The sequence below is a fragment of the Serinus canaria genome, chromosome 3 (assembly GCF_022539315.1).
Source record: "Serinus canaria isolate serCan28SL12 chromosome 3, serCan2020, whole genome shotgun sequence".
Taxonomy (NCBI): Eukaryota; Metazoa; Chordata; class Aves; order Passeriformes; family Fringillidae; genus Serinus; species Serinus canaria.
This window is the reverse complement of record NC_066316.1, coordinates 48,914,873-48,942,589: the sequence shown is the minus strand read 5'-3', so window position 1 is coordinate 48,942,589 and position 27,717 is coordinate 48,914,873. Positions and strand designations below refer to the sequence as shown.

Below are 27,717 nucleotides of genomic sequence, written 5' to 3'. Positions count from 1 at the left end.
GCAATACACTGCCTTCTCATTAGGTTAAAGCAGGTGGACCTGTGGTGGCACATATGACGGTATTTTCCTCAAAGGGCATCTTGCACCCTGGGCTGGTGTCTTTATCTGCCCTTTGTCTCAGTCCATTCTCTGCACCTAGTAGCTCCTGATGCATTACTAACTCGGTGTAGAAAAAAAGTGTTGAATTTATTAAGCCATGTTTATATTCTTGGAAGAGCTCACAAGGAGCTTGCACACAAGGCAGCTGACTTTAGAATAAAAATAAACAATTTAACATTAAAATCAGATCTCATCCTAAAAAGTCAGAGATATGAAATGCTGGCCCACCTTTAAAAATCATGCTGACTTTGGATATTGTAGTGTGAGATGCTTGAAACAAAGATAACTCTAAAGATTTTAAATTGCAGAAAAGGATAGGATGAGAAATCAGCTAACTGTGTTATCCTCATGTACTGAAGTTTTTCAAAAACAGTGCCAAAGGAGTTGAAGATAAAATTGACCAAAGCTTTTAGAAAAACTTGGTCATTTTTCTCACTAGAGGAACATACAGAGAGAGAATGTTTATTTAATGGGGTTTTTAAATATTTTTCTCCTTGGATTAGAGATAATGAAAATTATCTCTAATATTAAGGTACTTGTACTAACTGGTTAGTGCACCAAAGGCAGCTCCAAGGCACCAAGGAGCTGTTAACTTCAATTCTGATGCAAGTTCTGCAGGGGACAAAAAAGTCTGCTGAGTAACAGCTTGCCTGATCTGATAACTGAGACTGACAACACGATGGGCTATGCAGAAAGGGGCAATAAAAATGCTGTACTTACAAAGCAATCCATTTGGTAACTCCTGTCTTACGGAATGTGGAATGGTTTTCTGAAATCATGACAAAACATTGATGAATGGGCACATGCATTATTATAGCAGTCAGTCTCAAGGTAATGAGATACACAAAATTCCTAGTTATATTGTAATCCTGTCAATTATGAGTGTATTCTAAAACCAGAAATACTAAGAACAAAAAAAAGAGAAGGAGACAAGGTAAGATGAATTCAGAGCCTCACACAGTATTGGCTTCAAGCACCAAGGAATAAAGTATTTATTTATTTTGGTCAAAGTTCAAGGGCCTCACATTTTCTCAGCTCCCTTTCTTTTCTGTATTCCCTTCATCTTTTTAAACGTTATCTAAGGGGTTAATGGACTATTCTTTTTTTTTTCCTATTTTATTCTGCATATACAGAAAAGTAAGCTGTGCCACACAATCTACATGATATTAATGGTCAATAGGTGTTTGTAGGTGAATGTAGGTTTTAGATATATAACTAAGTGGAGACTTTGCTCCACTCACTTAAAATTGTGCTAGTCACCAATTTCTAATTCTGCCAATCACTGGAATAACAATTAGAGAGACCTAAAGCATATACATAAACAGAATATTAAAGGTTAGGGTATTTTCATTTTTTTCCCTTGATGGAAATGTGCCTGAAGACCCTATAAAAATTATACATTATGTATAAATAATTGTATATATATAAATTATAGCCATTGCATGTGAAGCCTAAACAACTAGCTCAGAAAACCCAAGCTTTGATCAACAGTACAGTGAGGATGGCTCTAGAGAGGGGCATGTTTCAGACATACCAGGAAGAAATTAACCTGCTTCCTTGAGGTAGTGTGCAGTGTCATTACGCTCTTACCCTTCTGTTGGCACTTTGCAGTTGAAAGGAACATAATGATGATACCTCTGGTTAAACTGAAATGTGTCTCTTTTTGAGAAGTAACTTGGTGCTTTCAGAGCAAGATTGTAAAAACTGGGACCTTGGACTTAGAGATTTGAAATGGGATATACCAGCTCTCCCCTCCTGCTTATCAGTTTGACTGCAGCTTTTAGCAATCAAAGTTACTGCTAGCTGATAGTGGTCTTGGGTAGCCTCTGTGAAAGGAGTAATGCCCTCAGTGCATCCCACAAAAGAAAGGTTTTTTTTCACTTAGCATTTCCCTGCATTAGGCAAGGCAATGCAGTGCTTTGGGATCCCTATCCCTGCACTGCAGCTAGATACCCAGTAGTGGGAAGTGACAATTTCCCTCTGTGCTGACTCTTGAGTGGGCACTGGGTTACACAGGGGTTTATGTCTCTTGAACTGTGTGGAAAGCAGCTGGGTCTGGATTGTGGGTCTCCAGTGTTTGGGTGTTTTTTCGTTACTGGGCATTGAAAATCCAGCAGGCAGAGGGAATGCATGGGATGGGGCAGAGATGCCAGTCAAGAGCAGCAGGGAACAAGTGATGCTCCTCTAACCACAAACATTATGTTTGCGGTACTGTTTTTTCAGTGTAATGTAAATAAAGAGGCATAAACACAAACCATACCTTTCCAGCAAATCCAGCATACTGCTCAGTCCTGCCTTACAGTTAGACACTGACAGGTATTGATGTCCACGTTTTTACAGTGTTTGTCACCCATGAGCTGCAATTCTCAATAGATTCTCAATTCCAGTTATCCAAATTCTTCAACACATTATTATTATTCTTTTATAAGTAAGAACCATTAATGATTTCATGCAATGGTTTGGATTAAGCAGATAAATTAACTAATTTGCATTGAATCACCAAGGGAAGTTGTGGAATGATCCAAACTAGGCATCTTGGTTTTTTGGCTTCTTTGAAATGCAAAAATATAGCACACTATGTGTAAGGCCTTCCATCCTGCAATACAGAAGCAAAAGACCCAGTCCCTGTTCCACATGTACTGCACTAATCAAAGGTTGAGGAAAAAAATGTTAAATGCAATTAGAATTACGATAATAATAATTTACTGGTACCAGGTTTTGTTTCTTTGAAATATCTCTTTTTTCCTTGGGGGGAAACAGTAAAGTAAGGGTAAATATCAAAGTTAGGTTAGGCTAACATGCACATAGTCATTGTTTGTTCTTGTTATCTGTAGTGCCTAGTAAACCCATGAGCTGTGTACTGGCAAAGAAAGACTTCTGAAAACAAATCTTCCTTTTTTCACATTGCTACCAATTTCTGTTCACCTCGAGATACAGAATAAGTATGTTGCCAAGCCTGTGCTTCCTCCTTTCTGTTGGCTAATAAATTCTGCACCTCCTTTCCTGCAGATTGCTGGCCTTTCTTATTTACTGGTGAAGTACTCAATGTTGGGAATGCATCTACCCTTGAAAACACTTTAGGCTGTATGGCCTGAGGCCTGGTAGGTAACACCGGGGAATTACTCAGCTACAGTTTCTCTCTGATACTGCTGAAACTTCAGACTAATGCTTATCGAGATAAATACAGCCACGTGTTCTGCAGCCTCACAGTACAAGTGAGCATGGATTACTTGCCTGTGCAAACAGGAGTAAATTCATTCCCAGATTGCAAATGTGGCAATAAATTAATTAGTGTCAGCTAAATATTTTACTAACATTTATGTCTGTTCATACATCAAAAATGATTGCAGATACCCAGCATCAGCACATTTTTATTGATCCATAACTGTTCCATTCTTGCCCAGCCGAAAACCACCCGGGAGTTGTCACTGCCAAGTGACAACTGCCAAGTGACCCCGTGAGATGAGGCACAGACACCTGGCCAAAGCAGGCGGATTTCGGGATAGTTGTTTCCGGCTGTTTGCAAATTTCCTAAGTGCTTCTCAAATTTTGTCACACTTCCTGACTTCGGTGTTCATGGGACGCCGCGGGGAAGCGCTGCGCGACTGCGCTTATTTGGGGAGGGAAAGGAGCAGAAGGAGCGGCGGGAGCGCACAGGTGCGGACGGGAAGGCCCCGCGGGAGGAGGGGAGCGGGATAACTCTTCACCACCACCTCGGGCGGGGTCCTGGGAGGAGCGGGGGCGCAGCCGAGACCCGCTCCGCCCCTCTCTACCCTTCCCTTCCCCTCCGCGCCGGCCCGGCCCGGCCCCTCCCCGCCCCTCGCTCAGAGAAGGGGCCGCGGCCGGGGCGGCCCTCCCGCACCCGCAGCGCTGGCCCGGCCAACAAAGGGGGCGCCGGGGCCGAGGCCGAGGGAGGGGCCGCCGCAGGGCCGGGCCGCGAGGGGCGGGGAAGAAAGGGGAGGAGAAGGGGAAGGACGGCGGCGGCGGCTCGTACAGAAAGTTGTGGGTTCGCCAGCGCAGCGCCGCGGGAGTTGCTGCCGGTGGACGGGGTGCGAAGAGGAGCTGGGCTGCGCCGTGGGGCAGCGCGGTCCCTCCCGCCGCCGTGCCCGAGGGGTGAGTGGCGGCCGAGGAGAGTTGCTGTCGGCGGCTGCCCCGGCAGCTCTGGGAGCGAGGCAGCTCTGCGGGCAAGCGGCAGTACCTCGGCACCGGGAGGGGCTCGGCGGGGAAAGTTTGTTCCCCAGCTCCGGTAACGCCGCGGGGCGGGGGCAGCACCCGCGGCGGGCGCACCTGCGGGCGGGACGGAGCGGCCGCGAGGAGCTGGGGCGAGGAGCGGCTCCCCCGTAGGGGTGCCCGAGGGTGGCGGCGCCGCTGCTGCGGCCGCGCATCCCGCGGGGAGGAGGTGCCGGCACGCCCGGCCGGCTGCCGGGTCAAAATCCCCGCCGGGGGAGTGGGGGCGGCGGCCGCTGTGCCGGGGCGGCCGGGCGGGGGCGGCCGTGCCCGGGGCCCGCCCCGCGGAGCTCCGCTTCCCCGGGAGAGGGGCTGCGTGGCTTCTCCCCCACGTGGCTGTCGCGCCCTGGGCCAGCCGGGGCAGCGCCCCTGCCCCTTTGCCGCTGGCACACGCCCCAGCGCGGCGGGAGCGGAGCTCCCTCCCTGTGCCACCCGTCGAGCGGGGCTGTCCCCGTGGTGGCGGTGGTGTCGCTGCGAGGGCCGTGTCCTGCCCCTTTGGGGACGGGGCGCCCTGTCGCCCAAGGGTGAGTGAAGCTTGGCTTTCGCGGCTGAGGATTCAGCTGTGCTGCTGCACCTTCAGGGCCATCCCACTTTTTAAGTGCCACCATAAGGTGTCCCGCTGCAGGACTCCCGTGGGCATAGCCAGCAAGCCTCGATCCCTCGCATTGCACGCGAGTCGCACCTGGCATAGCCCGTGGAGTTATCGTGCCTTTCTGCTCCTGGTCCTGTGCTCTAGGTGCTGAGCCGTGGCCCTCCATGGAAGCCTTGTCCCAGCGGATTTAGGCTCCGCCCGTGGCACACCGCAGCCCACGAGTATGGCCCGTGTCTCCGAGCAGGAGGAAGGACCTGGCGGGGGACACAGCGAGTTCAGCGACATCATCAAATCCAGATCAGGTAAACTGTCGAGGGGAACGGTGTTTTCCTCTTTTCTCCTCTACCCATAGCTTCTGATATAAGCTGGCATTTTCAAAGAGCACCTTTGTCCAGCAGGTTTTTTGGGCTTTTGTGTTGGTAGTACAGCTAGTGACGGAGGCTGTTCATGCAGCTCCCCTACTGTTACTGAGTAATAGTAATTGTAGAACTCAGGGTTTGTTTTGTTTTGGGTTTTTCTGTCAGTATTAGTCAAGTCTGTTTATTTGGAATACACCTCTGGCATCATAATTACCTCTACTTTTGTAAATAGCCATGTGCTTAAAGTACTCTTATGCAACCTAGTGTTGGTAGCTTTCGTGTTTATTCTCAGGCAATGAAAATGGCAACTGTGGCTGCAACATTGTACCTCCTGGAAGTGCATCGGCTGTAGTACTCATGCAGTAAATGAATGTGCTTCCTCCTTAATGTAAAACAGTTGTCTAAGGCTACTCACTCAGGCATTTCCTTCAGCAAAACATTCCTGTAACGGACCTGAAGGTTATTAGGAAAATATGGATTTTGTTTGATTGTAGTGTGTTGGGGTCTCCTGAGGCTCTGATGGGTGCGGAGGTGGATAGTGAGGTACCGTCAGTTTATCGGGGGGAGAACAGAGGTTTTGGAGGGACAGCTGAGAGATTTTTAAACATTGGTAGAAATTTGTGCTCCATTCAGAGACTGGGTGCTGGACTCCTCAGCCTCACAGTCTGAGGCTGTGCATTTCTGACATGCAAAATGCTCCTGTTATCAAAAGATTTTCCTGTGATATGTAGCAAACTTAGCAGTGGTTTGTTTTTTTAAAGTTCTCTACATGTTAAAAACTTTAGATCTTCAGTTGGTTGTGATTTGATATGTCAGATTACATAGGATGTGGGTTTGATCTGGATCCCATTGGTTTTTGAATTGTTTGTTTCTTAGACCTTTACTTTCTGAGTCTTTCTCTTCTGAAAGAGCAGTTTATGAAACAGACGTTTGTGGGTTTTTAATTTTGAATTCTGTAGTGTTTTCTGTATTCTGCTGTTACTCTGGACATAACTTCATTTGATTGGAGGGTGTAGTCAGTATCTTCAGGGGCTTTGAGTGTGGGGGTAGCTTGCAGACCGTTTGTATGCATGTGTGTATATATGTAAGTGCTACAGTTTTATAAGGTGTGTGAAGAAACATGGATGTATTGAAGGTTTTTCATGAATTAACAAATTGTACAGTAAGTTCTGTTGTTTTGGTTGAGGCAGATGATTGTAAATTTCCTGTTAGAACCATGTTGAATTTCTTCAGTGGAATGAGAAAACACTGTAAATTTAAATACAAGGCTAAAAGACTTGTGCATTAATTTAAAAATCAGTGATGACTGATCTTAAATAATTATTTTCTAATTACTATCTGTTTTGGATCTGGATGTGTGATTTCTTCAAGTAAATTTCTGTACTACTGTAGCTCAGATCTGAACCATTGACTACAAGTAAATCTGTGGGATGGTTTTCCTAATGAAAGGACTGAAGTTTTCTGAAGCACAGGTGACAGCAAATAAAAGGCTCGTTTTCAGGACTGAGGATAAGATATTTTAATTTTCCTAGATGTTATGGAAAGAGAACGCTGATTTTGATGCTTAGAAAGAAAAACTGAGGTTTTTTTTTTTCTGGGAAGATTTCTCCAGTATGAAATGCTTGTCAGTCTAAATGACTTGAAATACAGTGGAAGTGTTATAACTTAGTAATATTTGGGGTAGCTTAGGCTTCTGCATGGCTTTTGAGACTCAAGAGATCAGAAAAAGACAATCATTTGCTGTCACAGAAAAAAGGCTGCTCTGTTTCTTGCTGCTCTGTTTCTTGCTGCTCTGTAAGTTCTTAGCACCAGTGATGTGGGAAGTCTCTTAACACTTTGATTAGGGAGCACATGCAAATGTGCACTGAATATTTTCACTGAATAAATAAAATACAAAACACAATGGGTGAAAAACTCTCTACGTGATTTAAAATGTGATCAAGTGATTTAATGTGTCATAATATTTTTTGAGTGTGTATTATTCCTATGTATTTTTAAATAAGCATACTGAAAACAGTTTATTCTTGCAAATAAAAGAAGATAGATGTATAATGTTCTTTGTAAAGATCACTTTCTCTGTGCTCTCCTGGGCAATTCTGTTTGTCTATTTCAATGTTTGTCTTCATCTCTTCAGAACTGATCACCAAGCTGTCAGGATATTGTTGCTATTTAAAACCATTCACGTTCTAGAAGTGATGTTTAAGATCTATGACTGAGTCTTTTTAGTTGTTTGTCTTGTACCAATTTGGAAGGAAATTATGATTTGAATTGTCAGAATCTTTCTGGGTCAACCTTAACAAAGAGTGGTACTAGTAAAAATGTTTCTAAATCTTTTGATACAAATGTAAACTTCAGTCTTTAGCAGCCTGTTTACTGAATATATTGCCTTTTTTGTAGTCATGGCTGCTTTAGTTATCTTGCTTTCTAAAACTGTGAAGTAGCTAGAAAGCCATAAAGGTGGCACTGTCAGTACAGGTAGTGTGTTGGTTATTGAGCTTTGATCTAAAGTCACTCTTATGAGACTATATTAAGACACATAAAGTTTTACACCTGCTCAGGGCTGTGTGGGGCCCATCTATGCTTGTTTTTATTAGCAGAACAAGCTGTGTCATTTTTTTTCTTAGTCTTGTAATTGGGAAGCTGCCAGTGTGCCACATGAAGGATTTAGGAGACCTGCTGGAAATCATGATTTCTCTATAGACCAATCAAAATAAATTAATAGGATTTCCATTTGTCACTTTTACAAAAAAAAAAAAAAAAAAAGAAAAAAGTAGGGGTTGCCATAGGATTTCACAGATGGGAAAAAGTAATTTTGCCAGTATCTCATTTGTTCTTTCCTCTCAAACTAAGAGGGTGAAGGATAAAACACTTTGAATGGGCATCTCTATATGTTATTGATTATTTTGGAAATGCTTTTTCCTTCAGTGGTCAGCAAAGAAACTTTAAATGAATGTGCTATAATCTGTTACAAGTTAAAAGTGCTTGATTTTTTTTTCCAGAGCAGAGATTTTCTATGCCCTTAATGTCACTTCTGTGACTTGGGATGAAAGAAGAAAGACTTTTTCCTGTTGTCCAATTAGTATTTGTTTTCTGCTTTGGATATGGCTCCTCTTTGATTAAGTAGTCTGTTAACTTGTAGCTACCTGTAGATCAGGTTGTCTTGAAGAGACCTCTTCTGCACTTAGAATAGTATTTGATGGTGACTAAAGCTGCCTATAAAATAACTTCTGGTTATTGAGTTTATAAAGGAAGCTGCTTTTTGTTCTCAGACCAACAATCTTTTTGCCTCCCTTCTTTCTGTACCAGTGGTGGATGCTGATGGCTGAGTGGTGTTTAGTGGGTAGGATACTTGTTCCTGAATGGTTATGCTAGGTTTATATGTTTAGAAGTGGTATTATTTAACATTATTAGCCTGCATTATGCCTGAGTGTCTTGATAATGGCTTGTTATGGAAAAGCAGTTTTCCTTTTTATTAACTTACCTGTAGTATGAAGTAATGTAGGTGGAGCTGATTTATATCTTTGAAAGGCATCTTGTGCAGATAGGTGAGCTTTTCTCATTGCAATAGCTTTTGGGAAGGAATGCTGTGGGATGATTGCCTTACAGTGGTGAACACAGTGCTGTCATCACAGGTTTGAAAAACAGATGAGTCTTTGCTATGATTAATTATGGAAAAAAGACAAACTCACTTAAAATCTGTCATGGTAGCTTGGAATGGTAATATATAATTAAACAGTAAGACATAGCAGGAAAAACATTTTTAGAAGATTGCGCCTCTGGTGCATTTTAAGATATGAGCTCTCTCTAAATTGAAGGGAACTTAATTCTCCTCAAATATATTTGACTGAAAGACTGCTTTGAGAAATTGTAACTTAGTTTTGGACTTTTGGGGCCAGGCTTATTCTGAGAACTGCTGCTCTTGTCTGTCTGTACTCTTGCCCTCTGAAGCAGTGCTTACTTGGCTGGCAGACCCCTTGCTCCTGGGGTCTCGCTGCCCCATGACACCACAGGTTGCCCTTGGAACCAGTTCCTTTAGTTGTGTCTCTCGCTGCCAGATAACTACAGGCCAAACGTGCTGCTTTTCCTTTTCCATTTTGGCTCTTTTGGTGTGAAACTGTCAGGAGTTTTCATAGTTGCATGTGGACCCTTAGGATTCTGTCAAGTGGATACAGAGTTTTTGTAGCCAAATTTGCACTGTGTGAACTCATCGGGGATATTTGTGCAGATAGGGTATTAAAGATGAGTGTCAAACTTGCTCTCCTTTTTTCTAGCCACTGAAATGTCTTTAAGCCTTTGGGTTGCTGTAGCCTGGCTTCTTTCTGTCAACTGTATAGCTTCCTTTTCTTGGGCTGTCTGGTGGGGACAGATTGGATGCTGCAGTGAAGACAGTTCTAGGGTATTGCCTAGCATTTATGAAATGACAGATATAGAAGTACCAGGCTGGTTTCTTCTAGCATCTTGATGGGTAGGTGAAGAAATAACATATGCTGCTCCGTGTGTTTGAAGCACGACTCTGTCTTGGAATAGAAATTGTGGCTCTTCAGGGAGTGGAATGAAACCAACCCAAACCATAGAAGCGGCCCATTGATTTGCATGTGCTCTGCCAGTAAAGGAGGGCGTAATCCTGAGCAAGAGCTGCTATGTGAGGCACTGTGTGTAGTGTGTTAAATGTTTCTAAAGCTGGTGTGGGGAGGGGCTGCTGCTGTGGGAACCCCTCACTGATGAGGGTCCTGTGGAGGAGGGGTGCCTTGGTGAGAGGCAAACTAGGGGCAATGTGGGGTTTCTTTCCACACCTTCCTCAGTGCCCTTTGGAGCACTGTCCCCCCTTCTCTCCTCAGGTCTGGGGAAAGAAGAAAGACTCTCATACAGTAGCATGAATATATTTATCATGTGCTCACAGCATTGGGCAGCTTTGCAGAGAATTAGCTGGGCTGTGTTAACACCTCTGAGTAACTGCTCCTAATTTTGATTTTCCCCTAGACTGTTTCTCCTAGCAGAATCACTTTTCCGTGGTGTGTGTTGGGGTTGGTTCTTGTGAGCAAGGAAGAGTGGGGAAGAATTGTTATTAAAATCTTTTGAATACAAATAGGGAATAGGTACATCAATGTAGGCATGGAAGGGGAAGAGCACGTGGGCTTGAGCTGAAGTGATGTTGTTTCAGGACAGTGTATCTGCTCTGCTGCCAGGTAGCAGCGTGGATTGGTGTGCTCAGAGCCTGCATGATCTGCTTTTCAATGTTGTGTGGTATCCCTCCTTCAAAGGAAAGTGCACAATTTGAAAAACACAGCTGATTCCACTTATCTTGCAAACTGAGACACTCCTAGCATGAAGTTGTGGAGAACTGCATTTATTTGGATGCCTTACTAACAGTCTGAAGAATGAATAACAGGGTTTAAACATTGTGAGGTGGGAGGGAGGAGTTTCAATGTCTGACTCCTTATTGTGTTGATGAAAGAATAAGTTATAGTGCCCTGTTTTATGTCTTTCTCCCCTCCCCCAGTATGTTCTGGGGATGCAGCTGAGCTGTAATTTCAGAAAGTGACAGTATATTCTCAGAAGAAAGGTAGCAACAGAAATGACAGCCTAAGGAAATAGAATAGTCCATTAGAAACTGTGGGTTTGACAGAAGCAAGGGCAAAGCTCTCTAGCAAGCTTTAGTTTTGAGAATGAGGCAAGGAACTACTGATTTGTAAATATACCCAGCTGCAAAGTCAGTGAAACATGGGTCATTGGGAAGGAGGACTCAAACTGCCATTTATTTATTTATTAGGATATGAGGTCTCTGAGCCTTTTCTTTGTAAAGATGTCCACCTGATACTGCCTTGGATGGAATAAAAGGAGAAAGTTTGATTATTGGCTCTCAGTTGGGCTCAGCCCTGAGTGAAGCCAAAAAGAAATTCACTGAAATCCAAACACTTAGAATTCTGTTTTGTTGTCACTTATCTGTGGGGCCAGCAGGTAGGGGCTGGTATAGGGTCACTGCCCCTGACTCCGGGTGCAGTTGAGGGACACTGACATTGACACTGGTGCTTCCAGAGGCTGGGCCAGGGCTGGGAGCTGGTTGTCAGTGGAAGATGGCTGCTGGAAGATGGTCAGCTTTTACAGAGGGTGTGGGCAGTTCCAGTTCCTTCAGCCAAGGGCAGGGTTGAGTTTGGGTATGTTTTGGGCTGCATCTTCTCTCTGGTGGGCTGACCAGCTCTGGATGAGAGCTGCAGCCATGCATAGGAGGCTGGTTATCAGTGGATACATCTACAGCTGTGGCAGTGACTTTGTGAAGGTTTCTTTCAGAAATATGTTCACTCTTTAATAAAATGCATTTTTAGGTATTCATTCATCTGTTGAGTGCACAGGACAGATGCACTGTCAACCATGTCGAGATGCCAGAGAGGAATAACATGAGAGTTATTGAGAGTAGCTGAATTGTAGTTCCTCCTGTAAGGAGGCAGCTCCTGTGCTGGGGAAGCATTCTCTAGCAGCCTAGCATTGTTTCAGGTGTGTGGGTCTTCTGCTGGATATGGAAGAAGTGGTGAAGAGCTGTTGAATCTCTGTCTGGTGGGAGATGGTGACTGTGTGTTTCAGTAAAAGACCAACTTCCATCTCAAAAGCACAGGATGCATGATGGGAGGAAGGGATCTGGCTGCGTGACAGAGATTAGATATGTTATGAATTCTTAAGGTTAATTTGATGATCAGTATAGGGAATTTACAGCAGTACTTTTCAGCCATAAATTGATCATGAAGTTCTTTTCTGGGCTTCAACATCACCTTGTTATAAATGAAGAGGACCTAGCATCTAAAAACTCAAAGATTTTGTAGTGAAATTAGATAAACATATGAGGACAGTCAACAGCTTATGCATTTAGCTGTGGAGAAACATGCAATTAAGCCATGAAAGAACATGCTTTGATGGGTCTATGTAATTCATTCCACAAATAACTTTAGTTAGTTCCCATGTACTCTGCTTTTATTTCCTGGCATTGAAATGTGGTTTTTTGCCCCCCACAACCCCCCAGTTTAGATCATGGCAGAGGACCAAAGATGGAATATGCTCCTAAAATGTTTTGTTACAAATTATTGATGAGAGAAAAGTGGTATGATGGGTAAATTCTGAAATGTTTTGCCAGCTATTTTTATTCTTAATTTACCACATTATCCTGGATGAGCAAAGAGCAGCAGTCTGTGTATGAATAACAATGGGAATTTATTTGAGCATTTTATGGGAGGGCACTGGGAATAGAGCAAAGCCTTTTGGTTTCTGTGTTGTTTTAATTGTTATATTATAAAATATGATTGTATTAACAGAAGAGAATAAATAAAGTAGTAGTTAAATGCCTGCAGACCAAAGCCTTTCTGTTGCTTCTTTCCAGGCTTTTATTTCTGTTATAGCTTTATAATGAACAACAGCTATGGTCAGCATAAATCGTTTCCAGAGAGAGTTCATCACCCTTATTTTCCTGGTTTCTACATGTACATCTTGTTCTTGGATGAGATTTCTTGTGGAAATTCACGGGAACATATTGTGTTAACACCATGTATCTTTTAGCTTCCACAGTCTTTTGTCAAGAAAGTCTGGTGGTGCCCTTCTGAATATGGTTTTGTTCTCTCTGGAACAGTGATGTTTAATTGCTTTGCTCTGAGTGCTTTTCCTCTCTGCTTGGGAATTTTTCTTTTGGACCTGGCTGTTGTGCCAAATTTAGAACCTGTTGGTTTGATTTATTGAGCTTTAAATTTTTTTTTTTCCTTAATGTAGTTAACACACTTTTCATTTAGACTAGAGATTAAGTTTAATCAGAGAGTTAAGAAATTATTCACTCTAGTCTTAGTACTCAAAAACTGCATTTACACACTTTGTAATCTGTGCAGAGGAGTACTCTATTTGACAGTGTCACACACACAGTGCCCAGGTACTTGCTGGTGAGGATGCTGTGTTTTAGTGGCACACTGAGACTGTGAGCATTGAGCTAATTCTGGCCAAAAGGGCATTTTTAAAGAAACACCCACCCCTGACAACCACTGTTCTGGTTTCATCAGACATTTGAAGATTTATTAAAATTGTGAAACATGCTTTTGGATGATTACATTGTTATCTTGACAGGGCAAGTTAAATGTTGACAATTGTATTAATGTGGAAGTGGTTTTATACTTAAGTGCCCAATCACTATGTTCAAAATAGAAAAGAAGGAAGGGAAGAGTTCAAATGGAGTTTTGTCCATTGTCAGAAATCATACTATTCTGTGTTGGAATTATTTCTGTTTTCAAGGCTATTGAAATCCAGTTCAAGTTCATTATTTGCCCTCTGAATGTTAACTGGAAGTTCCTTGGTTACAGGAAAATCAGTACTGAAAGAAAGGAGATTTGTAAAACATTTGACTAAAATTATGAATAGCAGAGTTCTTTCAGTGTCCATAGATGTCAGGCTCCTAACCTGATGTTCTTCACTGCTGCTGCTCCAGATCACTGGTGCTCTCTTCTTTCCATTCCTTGGTGAAGAGCAACATGTGAAACATAGAGGTCAAGTTTTTGCAAGTATTCTCCACTGCTTGCAAGAAGCTTCCAATGCCCAGGTGCATCATACCACTACTTGGAAAACTTGTTTCCATGTATATGCTTTTCTTGTACTTTCTTATCCAAAAAACCTCAACCTAGATTGATCAAAGCTTAGAGAGTTGTTGAGATGCAGGGATAGAGTGACTGCTGCATCAACCACAGTGGTGTCTGTTACTTCAGTCCTCCTGCAGAGCTTCTCCTTGAATGACACCTCTGCAGAGTTTGGACAAAGGCCCCTTTATGCCTAAAGGATTAATGCACTGTCTTCAACATTCTTATGCATCATAGCAGGAGGGAGCATGAGAACCTGCTTGAAGACTCAGGGCTGAATTCTTGGGGTCTTTATGTAGATCCTTCTCTGTAGAGAAGTGAGGCGTGGACCTGAGAAACCAAATTTTAGATTTTTTCTTTTTTTCAATCTAGAGTAGCTCTTTAGAAAGGTTTTCATTTAGGCTATAATGAAGTAAGTGGTTGCTAAAACTTGGGAAACTTGAAGTTGATGGATTCCATGTAAACTGTATTTTGTTGTTCATATTTGTTTTACGAGGAGATATAATTTCTATACTAGATTGTTAAGGTAAATTGTTAAGGTTGTCTTCCAAATCTTTGAGCTGAGAATTTCCTGACTGAGATCTTCTCTACCTGTAATCTGCTGGAGTGGGTTTTCTGTCACTACATGGTGAGTAACTTCCCCTTCTCAGCAGACAGTGTTAAATATTTCATCATTGGTAAAAGATAGTAGTTACTTTGCTTACATAGTGACTAACAGTATTGGGTGTGTTCGTCTCCTTGAAGAAAACAGGCTGTAGCTTTTCTGACTTTGAAAAACAAACATACTAAGTCTAATCAAAACCCCCTAAACTCTCTGGTTTAAGAGATCAGCTATTTTTGAGCAAGGTGCACAACAAGGTTATGGTGTGACAGCTCTTTGTGTGTTGTAGGGTACCATATCTAAAGAAAAGGAAGTGTGTTCACTCAAGCATTTTTCCTTCCCTTAGGTAAGGGTGTGTGCAATAGGATGAAAGAACAATACCTGGCCTTGCAAAATGGGTTGCTTTTGGAGGGTGATTAACCCTTGCTTGTTTCTCCCTCTTGGAGAAACAGAGAAATTAATGTTAGGAGTGCAGTGGTAAAGGTGGAATCCCATGGTCAGGCATGTCTGAGGCATCAAATGGGACAGTGTTGTGGCAGTAACGTGCCTTTTTGATGTGTCACACTGTAGAAATTACAGTCCTGAAAATAGATGGAACAAACTGGAAAAGTGTGTACTGGACTGAAGCAAGCTCTGTGTTTATCTGTCTCCTGTTAGCCCTTGTGGTGGTCTACTATCACTTGTAGACTGGGATATTTTACTTCTCAAATTGAGACTCCATTTTATAAAGATAAAATATATTAGCCTGCTCTCTGTCTGAGTGTATAAACTTGCCTCAATGTATATAGCTGGTTTGGCTGGCAGAATCTGGGGTTGAAAGAAGATGCTTTGGAGCATTTAACTGGATTTAAAATGTGGGATCTTGAGTCTGAAGAGATGCCTGTATTAGAAAGGTTTTGTGACCCACAAAATCCAGGGGTGCATGTAAAATATGAACATAAAATCCAACATAGAATGGTCAGCTAGGCTAATATACAGCCAGGGTGACTCTGTGCTTGCTGGAGACGTTGATTTATTGTTATTATTTGTCTTGTCTCTCGGGATGACTTGTGGCTGAATGAATAATATTTAAAAATAGATGTACTGTTCAATTCCAAGTATAAGGCTAATACTTTTTGAACATGTTATGCAGTTAAAAATAATTATCCAAAATAAACTAAAGAGCCCATAGCCTTTCTTTCTGAAAAACATACTTGTGTTCTTTCCAGAAGTTGCTCTGTTTTGTGTGTGCATGTTCTGTTACTTCCTTTACCTTGTTCAACTTCACGGTTTTTCTCCTAGTTGAAGGAAGATTGCAGTGATTGTGTGTGTTGCAGAGTGTATGGAAAAAGAGCAAAAGAGCTGGAGAAACCTTACCAAGATGACAGCAAGGGTGGGGGGGGGGGTATGAGGGAAGGGTGAAGGGATGAATGTGGCAGTGCTGGTTCCCACTGCCCCGGGACATGTCCTGATGTGTGGCAGGGCTCTGTGCTGACACCTGAGGCCCCCTGTGTTTTTCAGGCAGCATCTCCTCTGTGCTGTGAACAGAAGGCAATTAGAAACAGTCTGGAAATCTAGTGAAACAGGTGGAAAATATCATACTTTTTTCTTGTTGCTGGACTCAGTTGCCTCCTTGGCTTCACCTTCCTGTCCTGGGAGGTATTTGCAGGGAAGAAAGGAATCCTTGAGAATTTAGCTGCTGTTTTGGATCATCTTCACAGAAGATAACTCCAGTGAAGGATTGTTTGTAGAGGTCTGTCTGTGGTGGAGCCATGTGCTGGGGTGCTGGCACAGACAGACTGCATGGCTATCAGCATCTGCCTGCTGTGAAAGCACTTGGTTCCTGGCCACTGAGCACTGTGAAAAATGCACATCCAAAGGGGTCACCTTTTCCAAAAACTGGCTGGGGGCATATTTGGAGTTGTACCTGTGTTTCCTGCCACTGCCTTGTAATTAGAGTCCTCGTGCCAGCTTGTCACTGTTGATGAGTTTCTGTCACTGTTCAAATTTTCAAAGGGTTCAAACTACTGACCTTTCCACTGAGCACCTGACTGCAGTATAGGATGGGATGGGGCCCATTCCTGATGCATTGCACAGAGAGAAGGTGTACCAGGAAGTGAGTGGGGGACCAGAGAGCGTTGATGGCTTTTTGTAATAAATTAGGGAAGTCCCAAAACCTTCTGGGCCAGGGTGTTTGTGTTTGCATGTGTTTCTGCCCTGGATAGGTACTGCTCAATGATCATGTCCAAAGATGTAGGCCGAAAAGAGGAATTTAGTGGTGGACTTGGCAGTGCTAGTTTAATGGTTGGATGATCTTAGAGGTCTCTTCCAACATAAATGATTCTATAATTCTGGAAAACATGCTGCTAAAAGATGCTGGTCTAAGTGGAAGAGCAAGCTTGCTGTAGAGTCTTGATTCCCACCCCACTTATAGGAGAAAGACATTGTAAGGAGATTAAGTGCTGGAGAAAAGCAGAGTTGCTCTCCTTTTTCTTCTCCAGAATTAGACAGCCACAACAAACCCCTCCATTGCCCATACTGACAGCCATCCAGCCCCCAGCCCTGGCAGTGGTTGCAAGGATGTAATGTTATCATGATAAACAGCCATTGTGTAGCAAGGGGGCTGGCCAGCACACAGGGACAGTTCTGATACATTCCTTTTAACAAAAACCCATTGCAGGAGAAAGAGGGATGTCTTTGCTGTAATGAAAGGACAATGAGATAACAGACATGATACTTATGTTGGTGTCAGAGTCCAAATGGATGAGATGTTTAAAAAGGAGGAGAGCTTAGGGCTGTATATAGAAGGGAAATATGTCACCACATAGATAATGATGGACCCTTTGACAGGAGACGGGTCCATGTTTGCCTGGAGGAAATGTGGGGGATATGTATGGGGAACTATTTCCTTGGCTTACCTGGTGCAAAAGTGTGTGCTGTGCTGTGATGCTGGGTATGCACAAAGTGTGCTAGCTTGGGGATGGTGGTGCTCTGGCATCTGGCATTGAGGTAACAAGTGTGCTTAGAGGGGCATTATGTAGGGTTATCCTGGTTAAATGTCTTCTAGCTTTACGATCTCTGTGTTGTGTTCATTCATATCCTGAAGTGAACAATGTGGAATGCTGTGGTTGGCCCATTTGAGGTCTGGGTCTTGATTACTTCCTGGGTGAGGTTGCTATCGTTGGTGTTCTCAAATTCCCACAGGAATCTCATGCTATGTGCATTGTGTCAGTAAGTGCAGCTCTGCCTCAAAGAGGAATTTGAGCGTGGTACTTCTGCTTTAGGGCACTTTTACATTGCAGGAGCTCTTGCATTTTGCAGGTACTTTAATGTTGCTCTTACTTTAATGTGTTCAAGTGAAGCACACTTGATCCTACACCGAAATTAGAGGTTACTGGGTTAGGTCAGAGATGGCTCTAGCACATAATGCCCTCTTCTGAGCCTGATAAATTTTCTTCAGTAGGAATTAGGGTAAAAGAGGAGTGTATAGTACCTCGTGGATCCCATAGCTTGGTGGTTTTATGTATAAGAACATAATTAAATGCTAATTTATTTTCTGTGTTTTCAGAAAAATATCACTCGTTATGTAGAGGTTTCTTTGCCTATTAAAAGGACAGGGTGCTTTTAGAACTGAGAAAACTAGTGTGAAAGCAGTGAGGGGTCTTAAAAACCCTGACCTGTTGTAGGCATGTCAAATTTGATTTTACTGTCTCTTTGCAATACAGTGTTGAAAAGGTCTTGAACTGCTGTGTTCATCCTTAAAAGATTCAGTGTCCTTAGTGTAGTTGATTAAGTTTAATTTCAGGATTAATTCTCTAATTAACAGTAGAGTCCTCTCTGAAGTTGTCCAGATCTGTTGAATGGCCTTTAGAGGAAATTGGATTCACTGCAAATCTTTGGAGCTGGCTAGGAAAAGTTAGTTCATGTTGTATGATGTATTCAGTGGAGAATTTGGTTCTAGGGCAGTTGGGGCAGAAAGAAAATGAAATCTCTAAAATTGCTGCTGGTTGTTGCCCTGGAAGTCCTGATGTATCCTTTCTTCCACAGTGCTTCCATGCTGCTGTTGGGCAGAGGAAGCTGGGATGGAACAGAAACCACTAGTCAGATGGTAAAAATGGACGTCTATATAATATTAAAATAAAGTGCTAGGAAAAAAGACTGCTTATAAATGTTTTGCTGATTTATTTATATTCCATGTTAGTTCTCACCTCCTTTTGTTGTAGTTTCTTATTTTGGCCCTGCATTTTCTGACTTTAACATGGATTTGTCCCTATATAGTAAAAACTGTTGAAAGTATAATGTTTAGATGAACTCCACATTGCTGCCTGAGGAAAGAAGGAAGGGGTTAAAGAATATGAATTCTTGGGATACACCGAAGTGCTGAAAGATGGTAATGTACTGTAGTGATCATCTGAAACAGAATTTTATGTTGCCTAGAGAAATGCAACCTGATTATGAAAGTATTCTGCATAATTTGTGTGGGTATGGTAAGGAGAAGAGAAATTGTGAAATGAATTTAAACTTGTTTCCTTTAGTTGGAAATGTCTGATTTCTGATGAATTTGGGTACTTATGCTTTATAATCTGACAATTTTTTCCCTTTCATACTAAATGCACACAATTGTTTTTATCCTAATATGGAGGGCAGAAAGTAGAAAAAGGGGTTTTGTTCCTCCTAAGATATTATGTGTGCCTGGTATTCTCATTGGTAATAAGGTTCCTTTCATATTCTTCCAGCACTCAGAATGGACTTTAACTTGCTATCCTATTAAAAACCTCTTGTGCTGCCAAAGAAATGTAAAAATGTAAAAGCTGGAGACTCAGCTCTCATCTACAATACAAGGGAAAAAAGGAAATTCTATGTTCTTGGCACTCCCAAATTTAGCAGAGCCAAAAGGTTATCATCTGACAGAGCAGATGAATGGTAATTAAGATAACTGGTGTTACTGGAAGTCTTTAAAAAGCAATTAAATTAATTATGTTTGATCTTGGTGAGAATCTGTGGCTGTGAGTTGGATTTTGATCTGGATCTGTTTTCTGGGATGCACTGTGGTCTAAGTAGGGGAGAAGTACTGTGTCTCAATTGTGGGAGACTTTATTTTAAACTGCTTTGTATCGGTAGTGCTATACTTAATAGAGGCTGTAATTTTTCCCTTTCTTTTTATCTGTCCTTTTTGGGTGAATAAATGGAACTCAGCTACAGTTTGGAATCTTCAAGGTATCACAAAAACCTTTTTGGAAAGACTGACAAATTGTAAAATCTAATTTCAGTGAAAAATGGTGTGTGATGTAGAGCTTGCACCTTCTGTGTAAGGTGTGCATCATTAAAAGAGTTATAAATCCTTTTTCATAGACAATTATTTTAGACCCAAGTATTCAAGTAATGCAAAAAACAGGAACAAAAGAGAATTTCTGGTTAAATTACTGGGGTTTTTTTAACTAAGGCATCCTTGAAGTATCTTAATCAAGGGGAACCACATACAAAACCACATACAAGTTTTGCTACATAAAGAAGTCTTTCCTTAACAGTCTTTACACATTTCCTCTACCCTCCTTCAGTCCTGCAGGGCTTGGAATGGTGAGAGTACAGCTGAGGAATGGGTGAGTCAGTTAGATCATGTCTTCCAGAATCATCCAGCTTGTTATAAATAATAATCTGCTGTTTATTTAAATCTCTGTGGTGTAAATAGGTAACCTGTTGCTCTAACATTCAAGTGCAAAGATAGTGCCCTGCACTTTTTGCAAACTGATCTAATTATATCTCAGTAATGAAGGGCAGTGTATTAATGCAAGGTGAGAGGATTTCTTTGCTAACCAAGAGATGATTCAATAATTTTAATTTCTTTTTATAATAAATAGAACTAGTTAAATACGTTGTCTCAGCTTTAAATAAATTGCAAAGTCCTATTTCAAGTTTCCTTTTGTAGAATAAACAACTAAATTAGATATGAATAACCACATATTTAATTTTGAAGATTGTTTTGAATTCCTGTTCAAGTAAGAATATGTGTGCAAAAGAGACTACTTTTAAAATGACGTCCTTAAGGAAAATTTATTTATTTAATGTAAAACTAGGTTAAATAAGTGTCTAAAATGTCACCCTCAGCCTTGAGTTCTTCAATCTCTTCAAATTAGCCTCCTGAAATAGATGAAAAATATGACCAAAACAGAATCTAATCTTACTTGCTTTTTTCCTTCGTGCCTACTTCTGCCTCACAGACTGTTTCTATTTAGTGTAAAACAAGCCTGTTCATTCCCAAACTCATTTTACCTTTGCATTTGGTCATCAGCTGTGGAGGATGGGGTAGGATATCCTTAGGCTTGTTTAGCTTCCCTTCTTAGCTGAGATGTGACATGGTGAGCTCTTGTGATTAGTTTTTCAGTGGTTTTGCCAGTATTTGAGGAATAGATGAAGTAAAGCGTGGTCAGCTTTCTCTCTGTCCCCTTGCAACTATTGATGTAGAAACTCATACTGACATGAATTTTTCAGGCCTGTCTTGGGCTGTTGGGTAAAAAATGTGGAAGCAGTAGGCAAAGGAAACTTTATGCATTATGTACAAAGAAACTTTTGGGGTTCCTGCTTTGCTCCAGGCAGCTAAATATCAAAAGATAAAAGTGTCCTGGAGTGACTAAGATGGCTTGATTTTTTTTTTTTTTTTTTCTTTTTTTTTAAAAGTTTTTTAATTTTTTTCCCTGTCTCTGTAGAACTTTGTTGCCTGGCCTTTCATTTCCACCCCAGGGCACTACTGTAGTGAGCTAAGTTAGCATGGAAGTGGCTGTGTAGCTACAGAGGAGTGTGTTCCCTTCTGGCAGGTATTCAAGAACATCTTTGAATATTTATATGGTGAATTAACACTGTAGTGTAGAGGAGGTTTGGCAGAAATTCTTTGAGGATCTTGCAAGTTGCTGCATGCAAAGTTAGTGGTTTCTTTGCAGAAGCACATATTGAAAAAACCCCAAATGGCACTTCTAAAATGTGCTGAGTAAGGGTGCCGAGAGTTGTATCTGACAATATGTGATTTTTGCAGAGGCATCTTGTTTTGGATTGTCATTTTTTCAATGGAACCTTCATTTCAAAAATTGCTTATACAGGGGAAAAGCTTTATACCTCCTCTAATGGATATCTAAATTTTACTGAAATTTGTGTAATTGAATTATGTAGAACTTATTGAAGGTTTTTCATAAATTCCAAGTTGATCTCAGATTTGATAAATCTGCTGGTTGTTCTCAGTTGTTATTGGCATTGATGTGCTGTAGAAGGAAAGGTTCTCATTGTTCAGTTGGAGTGAAATTCTTCATTTCATGGAGAGATGGAAGAGTGCTTGCTTCCTTTCCTCAATTTTCCCAAGCTGTTTTTTCTTTTAAAATGGCCTTATTCTTTGGTTGCAACCTGAAGAACAAGGAAGGGGACCCTGTGTGGGGGATAAGGAATAATTCCCTTTGAAGAAATTTGATGAATTTAGAAGAGTAGTAGAGACCTTAAACATCAGAATAACCAGGCTGGTTTAGAAATAGTTCTATTTATAGCAGCTGTGGCATTACTGGGGACAATTCTTCAGGTGGGTTTGGGCAGAGTGATTTCAGTTTAGCACCCACCTCAACTCTTCCAGGCAGGGGTCAGACCTGACCCACTGCTCCACCCACCACAGGATGTGTTGCTGGTAACTCATGGGCCCAGCAGTGGGCTCTATGAGGTGCCAGTGCACTACACAAGGTGAGGGAGAAATTGTTCATGTGGATCTGTTCACGTGGGGAGATAAGGCTAAACTTAACCATCTGCAGGCAATTAAAATTCATGACAGAAGGTCAGGATATTACACTCTCTGCCAGTCACTTCTTCATTAACTAGACTTATGCAAATATAGCATGGTCTGTTAAAATTTAACCCCAAGAGATGACTTCTAGCAAGAGAATCAGTGTTGATGCATAAAAGTGGGGAGTAGGTGGAAATTCTGAAATAGTGTAGACACCTCTTTCAGCTCTGTATAAAAACACAGTGGCTGAGAAAAAGGCAGTTTCTGCACATAACACAGTATTTAGTAAGCAGTTGTGTCTAGTAGATATTGGTTGATGGAACTGTCTGATATACACTGTGTCCTTGTAGTGTGTTTTTAAATTCTTGCTAATGAATTTAGATCCCCTCTACTATTTAAGAATACCCTTGATTTCTCTTGTAGCTAAATCTAATCTAATTACAGTATTTCAGTATGGCTAGCTGTTGCGTGGTTTTGTTTTTGGTGTGGTTTTGTTTTTGGTTTTTTTTTTTTTTCATCTCTCCTGTTACCAGGTTGAGTGCTGTGTCTTGGGTTTGTTCAGTGAATGGCTGTGTATTTCAAAGGATTAACATTTTTCTTGTTTTTGAAGTTGTATTCAGCTGACATCAGAGCCACCTTATCAAAGAGATCTTTTATCCTGTTAGGGCAGGGTATTCTTAAGGATGGATATCCAGATGAAATTTGAAGTGGTAAAGACCTCTTAATGCCACAGTTTTGGGTCACCATGTTATAATAGTAGCTATCAATTATTAAGGTATCTGTGGATGAGACCTATTTATACTACAGAACAGTGGGATTTTTTTCCTTTAATTTTACTGTTTTTTCCTTCTTAATCAGAAGGAAAAACTGTAAAATTACTCTCATCTTTGTCACTCTTCAACACTATTGATTGTCACTGATCTTGGGCTTGTCAGATGAATGTAACTTTTGGGGTATCCATGATTCAGATCTGCACTTTTTTCAGGGGAAATATCAAAAACATCCAGGAAGGTCAGCCTTGATCTTTAGCACTATAGCCTAGTCTTCTTTAAGAAAACAAACAAATCATAAAAGAAAACAAACAAAAAAGCTTACCCTTCCTTTTCCTTTCTTTTTTCTCAGTGCAGATGTGGAGTAAGGCCTTCAAAATTGAAAGAAGGTAGAGCTTTCAAAGATTAGTATGTTCCTATACCTTGCTTTTTTTGTTGTAACTAGTTAGGTAAGTGTCACTTGTGACTGATGTTGAGAGAAAGGCAACAGGATTTCTCCTGAGTAGCAGTAATGGCTCCAATAAAAGACTGAATACTAAATATGTTATCTGGGGATTAGCAAGGTGATTAGATGTACCCACTGAAGTTATTGTAAGGGTTAGGAAATGAAAATGTAAGAGTTCCAAGGGGAAAAAAAACCCCTACTCTATCTCGAAAAAAACATGTTTCATGAGTTTCAGCCCTCAGGGAAGGGCATATTTTCAACTGCTCCTGTTCCTCCCCCTCCCCCTCGTAAAATGAATGGTAAAGTAAATAGAAATGTAATTATGCACTTTCTGGCTTACTGTTTCTTCCTGATATACAAAAGCGCAGCCACAAGGAGAGGCAGTGGTTTTTAAGTGATGGAAGAGGTGGGGATGGTTGTTTGTCATCTTTTTTGTGTATACTCTTCAATAAGAGAGGAGGAGGGCTATGTAGCTGTATATGCCTGTGCACACATATGGATGCATAGACTTCTGTCTACTTTTCCCTTCTAGGACTTGCATTTAGAGATTGTGATATTCCTGGGAAATTATGCAGCCCTTTCAAGTTGAGAATAATTATACAGCAATGTGTGGATCCAAGATTGTTAAAAGTCTGTCTTTAATGAGGTGTTTCCAGTTAGTTGCTCGGAGGATGGTAAATCCTCAGTTCATTCTAAAGCATGTATCTGTACTTCTTCCATCACATGCTGGGGTGGGAATTCTTGCAACCCATGCTGAACACCCCTGAGTTGTCCCCAGCCAACAAGGGTGACTTGGAGCCAGCTAACAACAAGTGTGTGTGTGCACATGTGGGAGTGCATCACTGACATGACTGGGCCACTCTTAAGGGGTGGGTTTGTTTCCTTGTCACATCCAGACTGTGTGTGGAGTTCCTGGGCATTCAGGATACAGAAGAGAACTCTTGAAAACCTTGGCTGATTACAAATCACCATGTTTCTAGTAATCGTTATTTTTTTTTAAACTGCCTGAATTTGTTATAAGAATTGATATATATTGTCCTAAAATCTTTGGATTTTTTTTTTTTAATGGTAGTTCTCTAGGTTGTGACTGAAATAATTTTCTCCAGGATGAGCAAATGCCATGTGGACAATATGTATTCTTGCATATTCAATTTTTTTAAAAATGCCATAACTGAGCTAAAGATAAATCTTTTGACTCAACCAGCAAAAGGTTTTTAAGGGGCAAAGACGTCAGAACACATGTGGCAGACAGAGGGACATGCTTGCTGCTTCAGGAGATCTGAGACTTCATGTAGTAGATACAGAAAAAGTGCATCTCAGGCAAACAACTGAGGGAATCCAGCCAATGTGTGATAAATTTATTGCTATTTCTTTTTTGTTCCCCTTCCATCCCCAGTCCACCCCCTTTCCTGGTCGGCTCTGACGAGAAGCAATCTCAAACACTTCTCACAGCTGTTTATGGATGTTGAGCTCAGCTCAACTCTGCTTATTTGCTAAAGTTGACTCCCAAGGTTTCTCCTAGGTGTCTTCGTTTTCTGACATCCATCAGTTTCTCATATAAGTGTAGTGTCTGGATATTGGCATTTGGGCTCTGAAAATGCATGTAGATTCACTGCTTCCTTATGACTCTGCTGGAGAAAAGCTGGTAGCTGTTTTTTTTTTTTCCCCACTTGATCCAAGATACACTAAGCCTCTCCTGCTGGTCAGTGTCTGAATTTGGAAGCTTGTAGCTATATTTTCCTGTCTTTCTGTATGCTTGGCCCTCCTTCTTTCTGTGTACTTAAACTTGCGTGTGCGACTGTGAAAGTTGTGCTTGAATAGCTCCACTGAATGAAGGAGAATAGTGGTGGTTTTGTGAACTTGCTGGAAAATTTTAGTTTCACTCTCAGCAAGAGGTCCCCACCCAGCTGGGGAGGGTTCTGTGGTTCTGTGCTGGTGACTGAACTGGGCTTGTTCTTGTGACCTTGGCTTTGTGGAAGTGAAAACTTAACTCAGCCTTTAAGTGTCACATATATAGTTTCCTTGTGGTTTTAGGTTTTATACTGTGTTGGGATTTCACCACCATGGGCCCAGCTTTTTAGACTTTTTAGCTTTTCAGAGATAATGGTTTGCCTTTTTTTTTTTTTTGTTCCATTTCCTGCATGAATTGTTCATAAATCACAGTCAAAGGTCTGGCAATACCTTGTTCATGCAAACATGAGACACGTGGTTCTGCTCTGCCTAGCTTCCACTTTCATATTGAATTTTGTATCGAGACACAAGGGGCATATATCACATGGTGTGATTCTTGGGGTGTGCTGGGCAGGACCAGGAGCTGGACTTAGTGATCCTGATATGTCTCTTCCAGCTTAGCAGATTCTATATGTGTATTGATCTGTCCTTGCCACAGCAGGTGTCATTTACTCCCTTTTGCACTGTTACAGTGCCAGAAAAGGAGAAGAGACTGATTATAGAGGGCTAAACTCTCTGCAGTGCTTAACTGGAAGGTAGTTGGGGGCTACAGTGGTGCCTCCAAAAGATTATTTGAGTAAGTGGATCTTGGCAATTCCTATTTTTGAACCTGTGTTTTGTTAAAAGGCGTGTGGTTTATTCCAAAATCATTTTGGGAACTTACATTCAGGTTGACAGTGCCGAAACACTTCTGCTCCATTTCTGTGAAGTTCTGGTATATGAGAGTGCTGTTTTGTACTAGTAATATTTACCAAGCTTTTCTAACATTATCCTGATTTGTGGTGGCTTTTTCTTCTTTTCCTATGCTGATACTGCGGTCTTTAGGGTGGAATGTAATATATGTTAAATTTTTTTACAGATAGTGAAGGAAATTTGCATTTCATAGTGGTATTAGCTATAAAACTTAATTATAAAATGTGACCATTTTATCTTCAGAGAAAATCCTGGCTAAAGCTGTGAAATTTCTGATGTCTTCAGGAGCCCTGTATAATTTCTGTAACCAGTGGGCTTGGTTGGAATCACTCACAGTCTCTATTTCTACTTCCCAGGCTCTGTACTGTGTTGGGGTTGCTGCTGCTGTTTGAACCTTCTTGCTCCCCAGCAGCCACAGAAACTGAACATGCCTTGTATGCTTCCAAGTTATAACAAATCTCATGGCTCTTCTGTTTTGTTAGAGGAGATGGGGTTTAGGGGAGGGGAAAACCTACCAAAAGAACTCTTTGATCTGCTCACTGTGTCTGTAATCCATTCCTGGGTTTTGAGGGACAGGTGGGCTGTAGAATTGGTTGTGACCAGATGCCATGGCTAAGAAATGAAACATGAGGAATTCCCTCCTGTCATCACTGCCACCCTGGCATGGCTTCCCTGCAGACTTCCTTGTTTTAGTTGGGAAATAGGTTGCTGGTGAGACTGGTTTTTGGAAGCAGTGAAATAAATGGCAAACCAGCTAAGTCATAGGAGTCCTCTTGGTGTTCTTGGCCAGAAGAGGCTGTACAGTGTGTGGGGAGCTGAATGAATGGTTATGACAGGAACTGAGAGGTGCTCCAGCTGTTCCTGTGGTAGTCAAAAAGTTCTTCCTGTCTGCAATTGGATGTGTATCCTTGTACTGTCCTACTTCTTTACCAATTACTGAAATAGAGAGGTTGAAATGTGTTGGAGTAATTTCTCCTAATTCCTCCACAAGGCAACAGGGGGTAGGACCTGGGAGCTTTTCCACTCATGTTTGTCAGATGGAGGTGGCAAAGCTCCCTGGCTGAGCTGGGCCTAAATACCATCATACCATACATCTGATGCAAGTTAGGCTTCTTGTGAAAATATTTCTCCCCTCTCTCCCCATGTCTACTTGCTCCTGCTTTTGTGTGATGGTGGGAGAATTTCAGTGGTTGCATCTGATCCTGTCTAGCTAGATGTCCTGTTCTCTGCTGCTTTTTCATCCCAGCTGCCTGATCTTGGATGCAAGAGACAAAACAGGAGACTGCATGTTTTCTGTGCGGTATTGGTAGGGATTTATATGAACTTCACTGGGGTTGTACTGGATAGAATGCAATGAGCTGGCCTGCCTCATTGATTTTGACCCTCCTGACAGAGGGTAATAAGACTGATGAATATCTGTGTAGATCAGGGGTAGAACAAGGGAAGGAAGATAAAGATAATTGTGGTGGAATGGTGGGTACAAAATTGTTTGTGTAACAGCACCTGATGGTCACATGGGAGTGAGAAGACTGAATGAACTGTCCTGCGATTTGCTTTGAGAGCTGATCATCTTTTTTTCTTAACAGTAGTGGGGTTTTGATCATTTACAGGAAGAGTAAATGAGTATTTGGAGGCAAGTAAGGAGAAAGATA

The 27,717-nt window shown here is 41.7% G+C and overlaps 1 protein-coding gene across 2 annotated transcripts in view; it reads left to right on the top strand.

Annotated features, from left to right (window-relative positions):
• The window catches only part of UTRN (utrophin), a 362,109-nt gene that overhangs the window by 19,788 nt on the left and 314,604 nt on the right, over positions 1-27,717 (top strand). The window contains exons 1-2 of one of the 2 annotated variants that reach the window (XM_030235269.2): positions 4,061-4,212; positions 5,063-5,220. The exons of the other annotated variant lie outside the window; for it this stretch is intronic. Of the exons in view, the coding sequence (XP_030091129.2) occupies positions 5,142-5,220 (79 nt within the window). The 5' untranslated portion in view covers positions 4,061-4,212; positions 5,063-5,141. Of the gene's footprint in view, positions 1-4,060; positions 4,213-5,062; positions 5,221-27,717 lie in introns of those variants that run through there. 2 annotated transcript variants of the gene reach the window in all.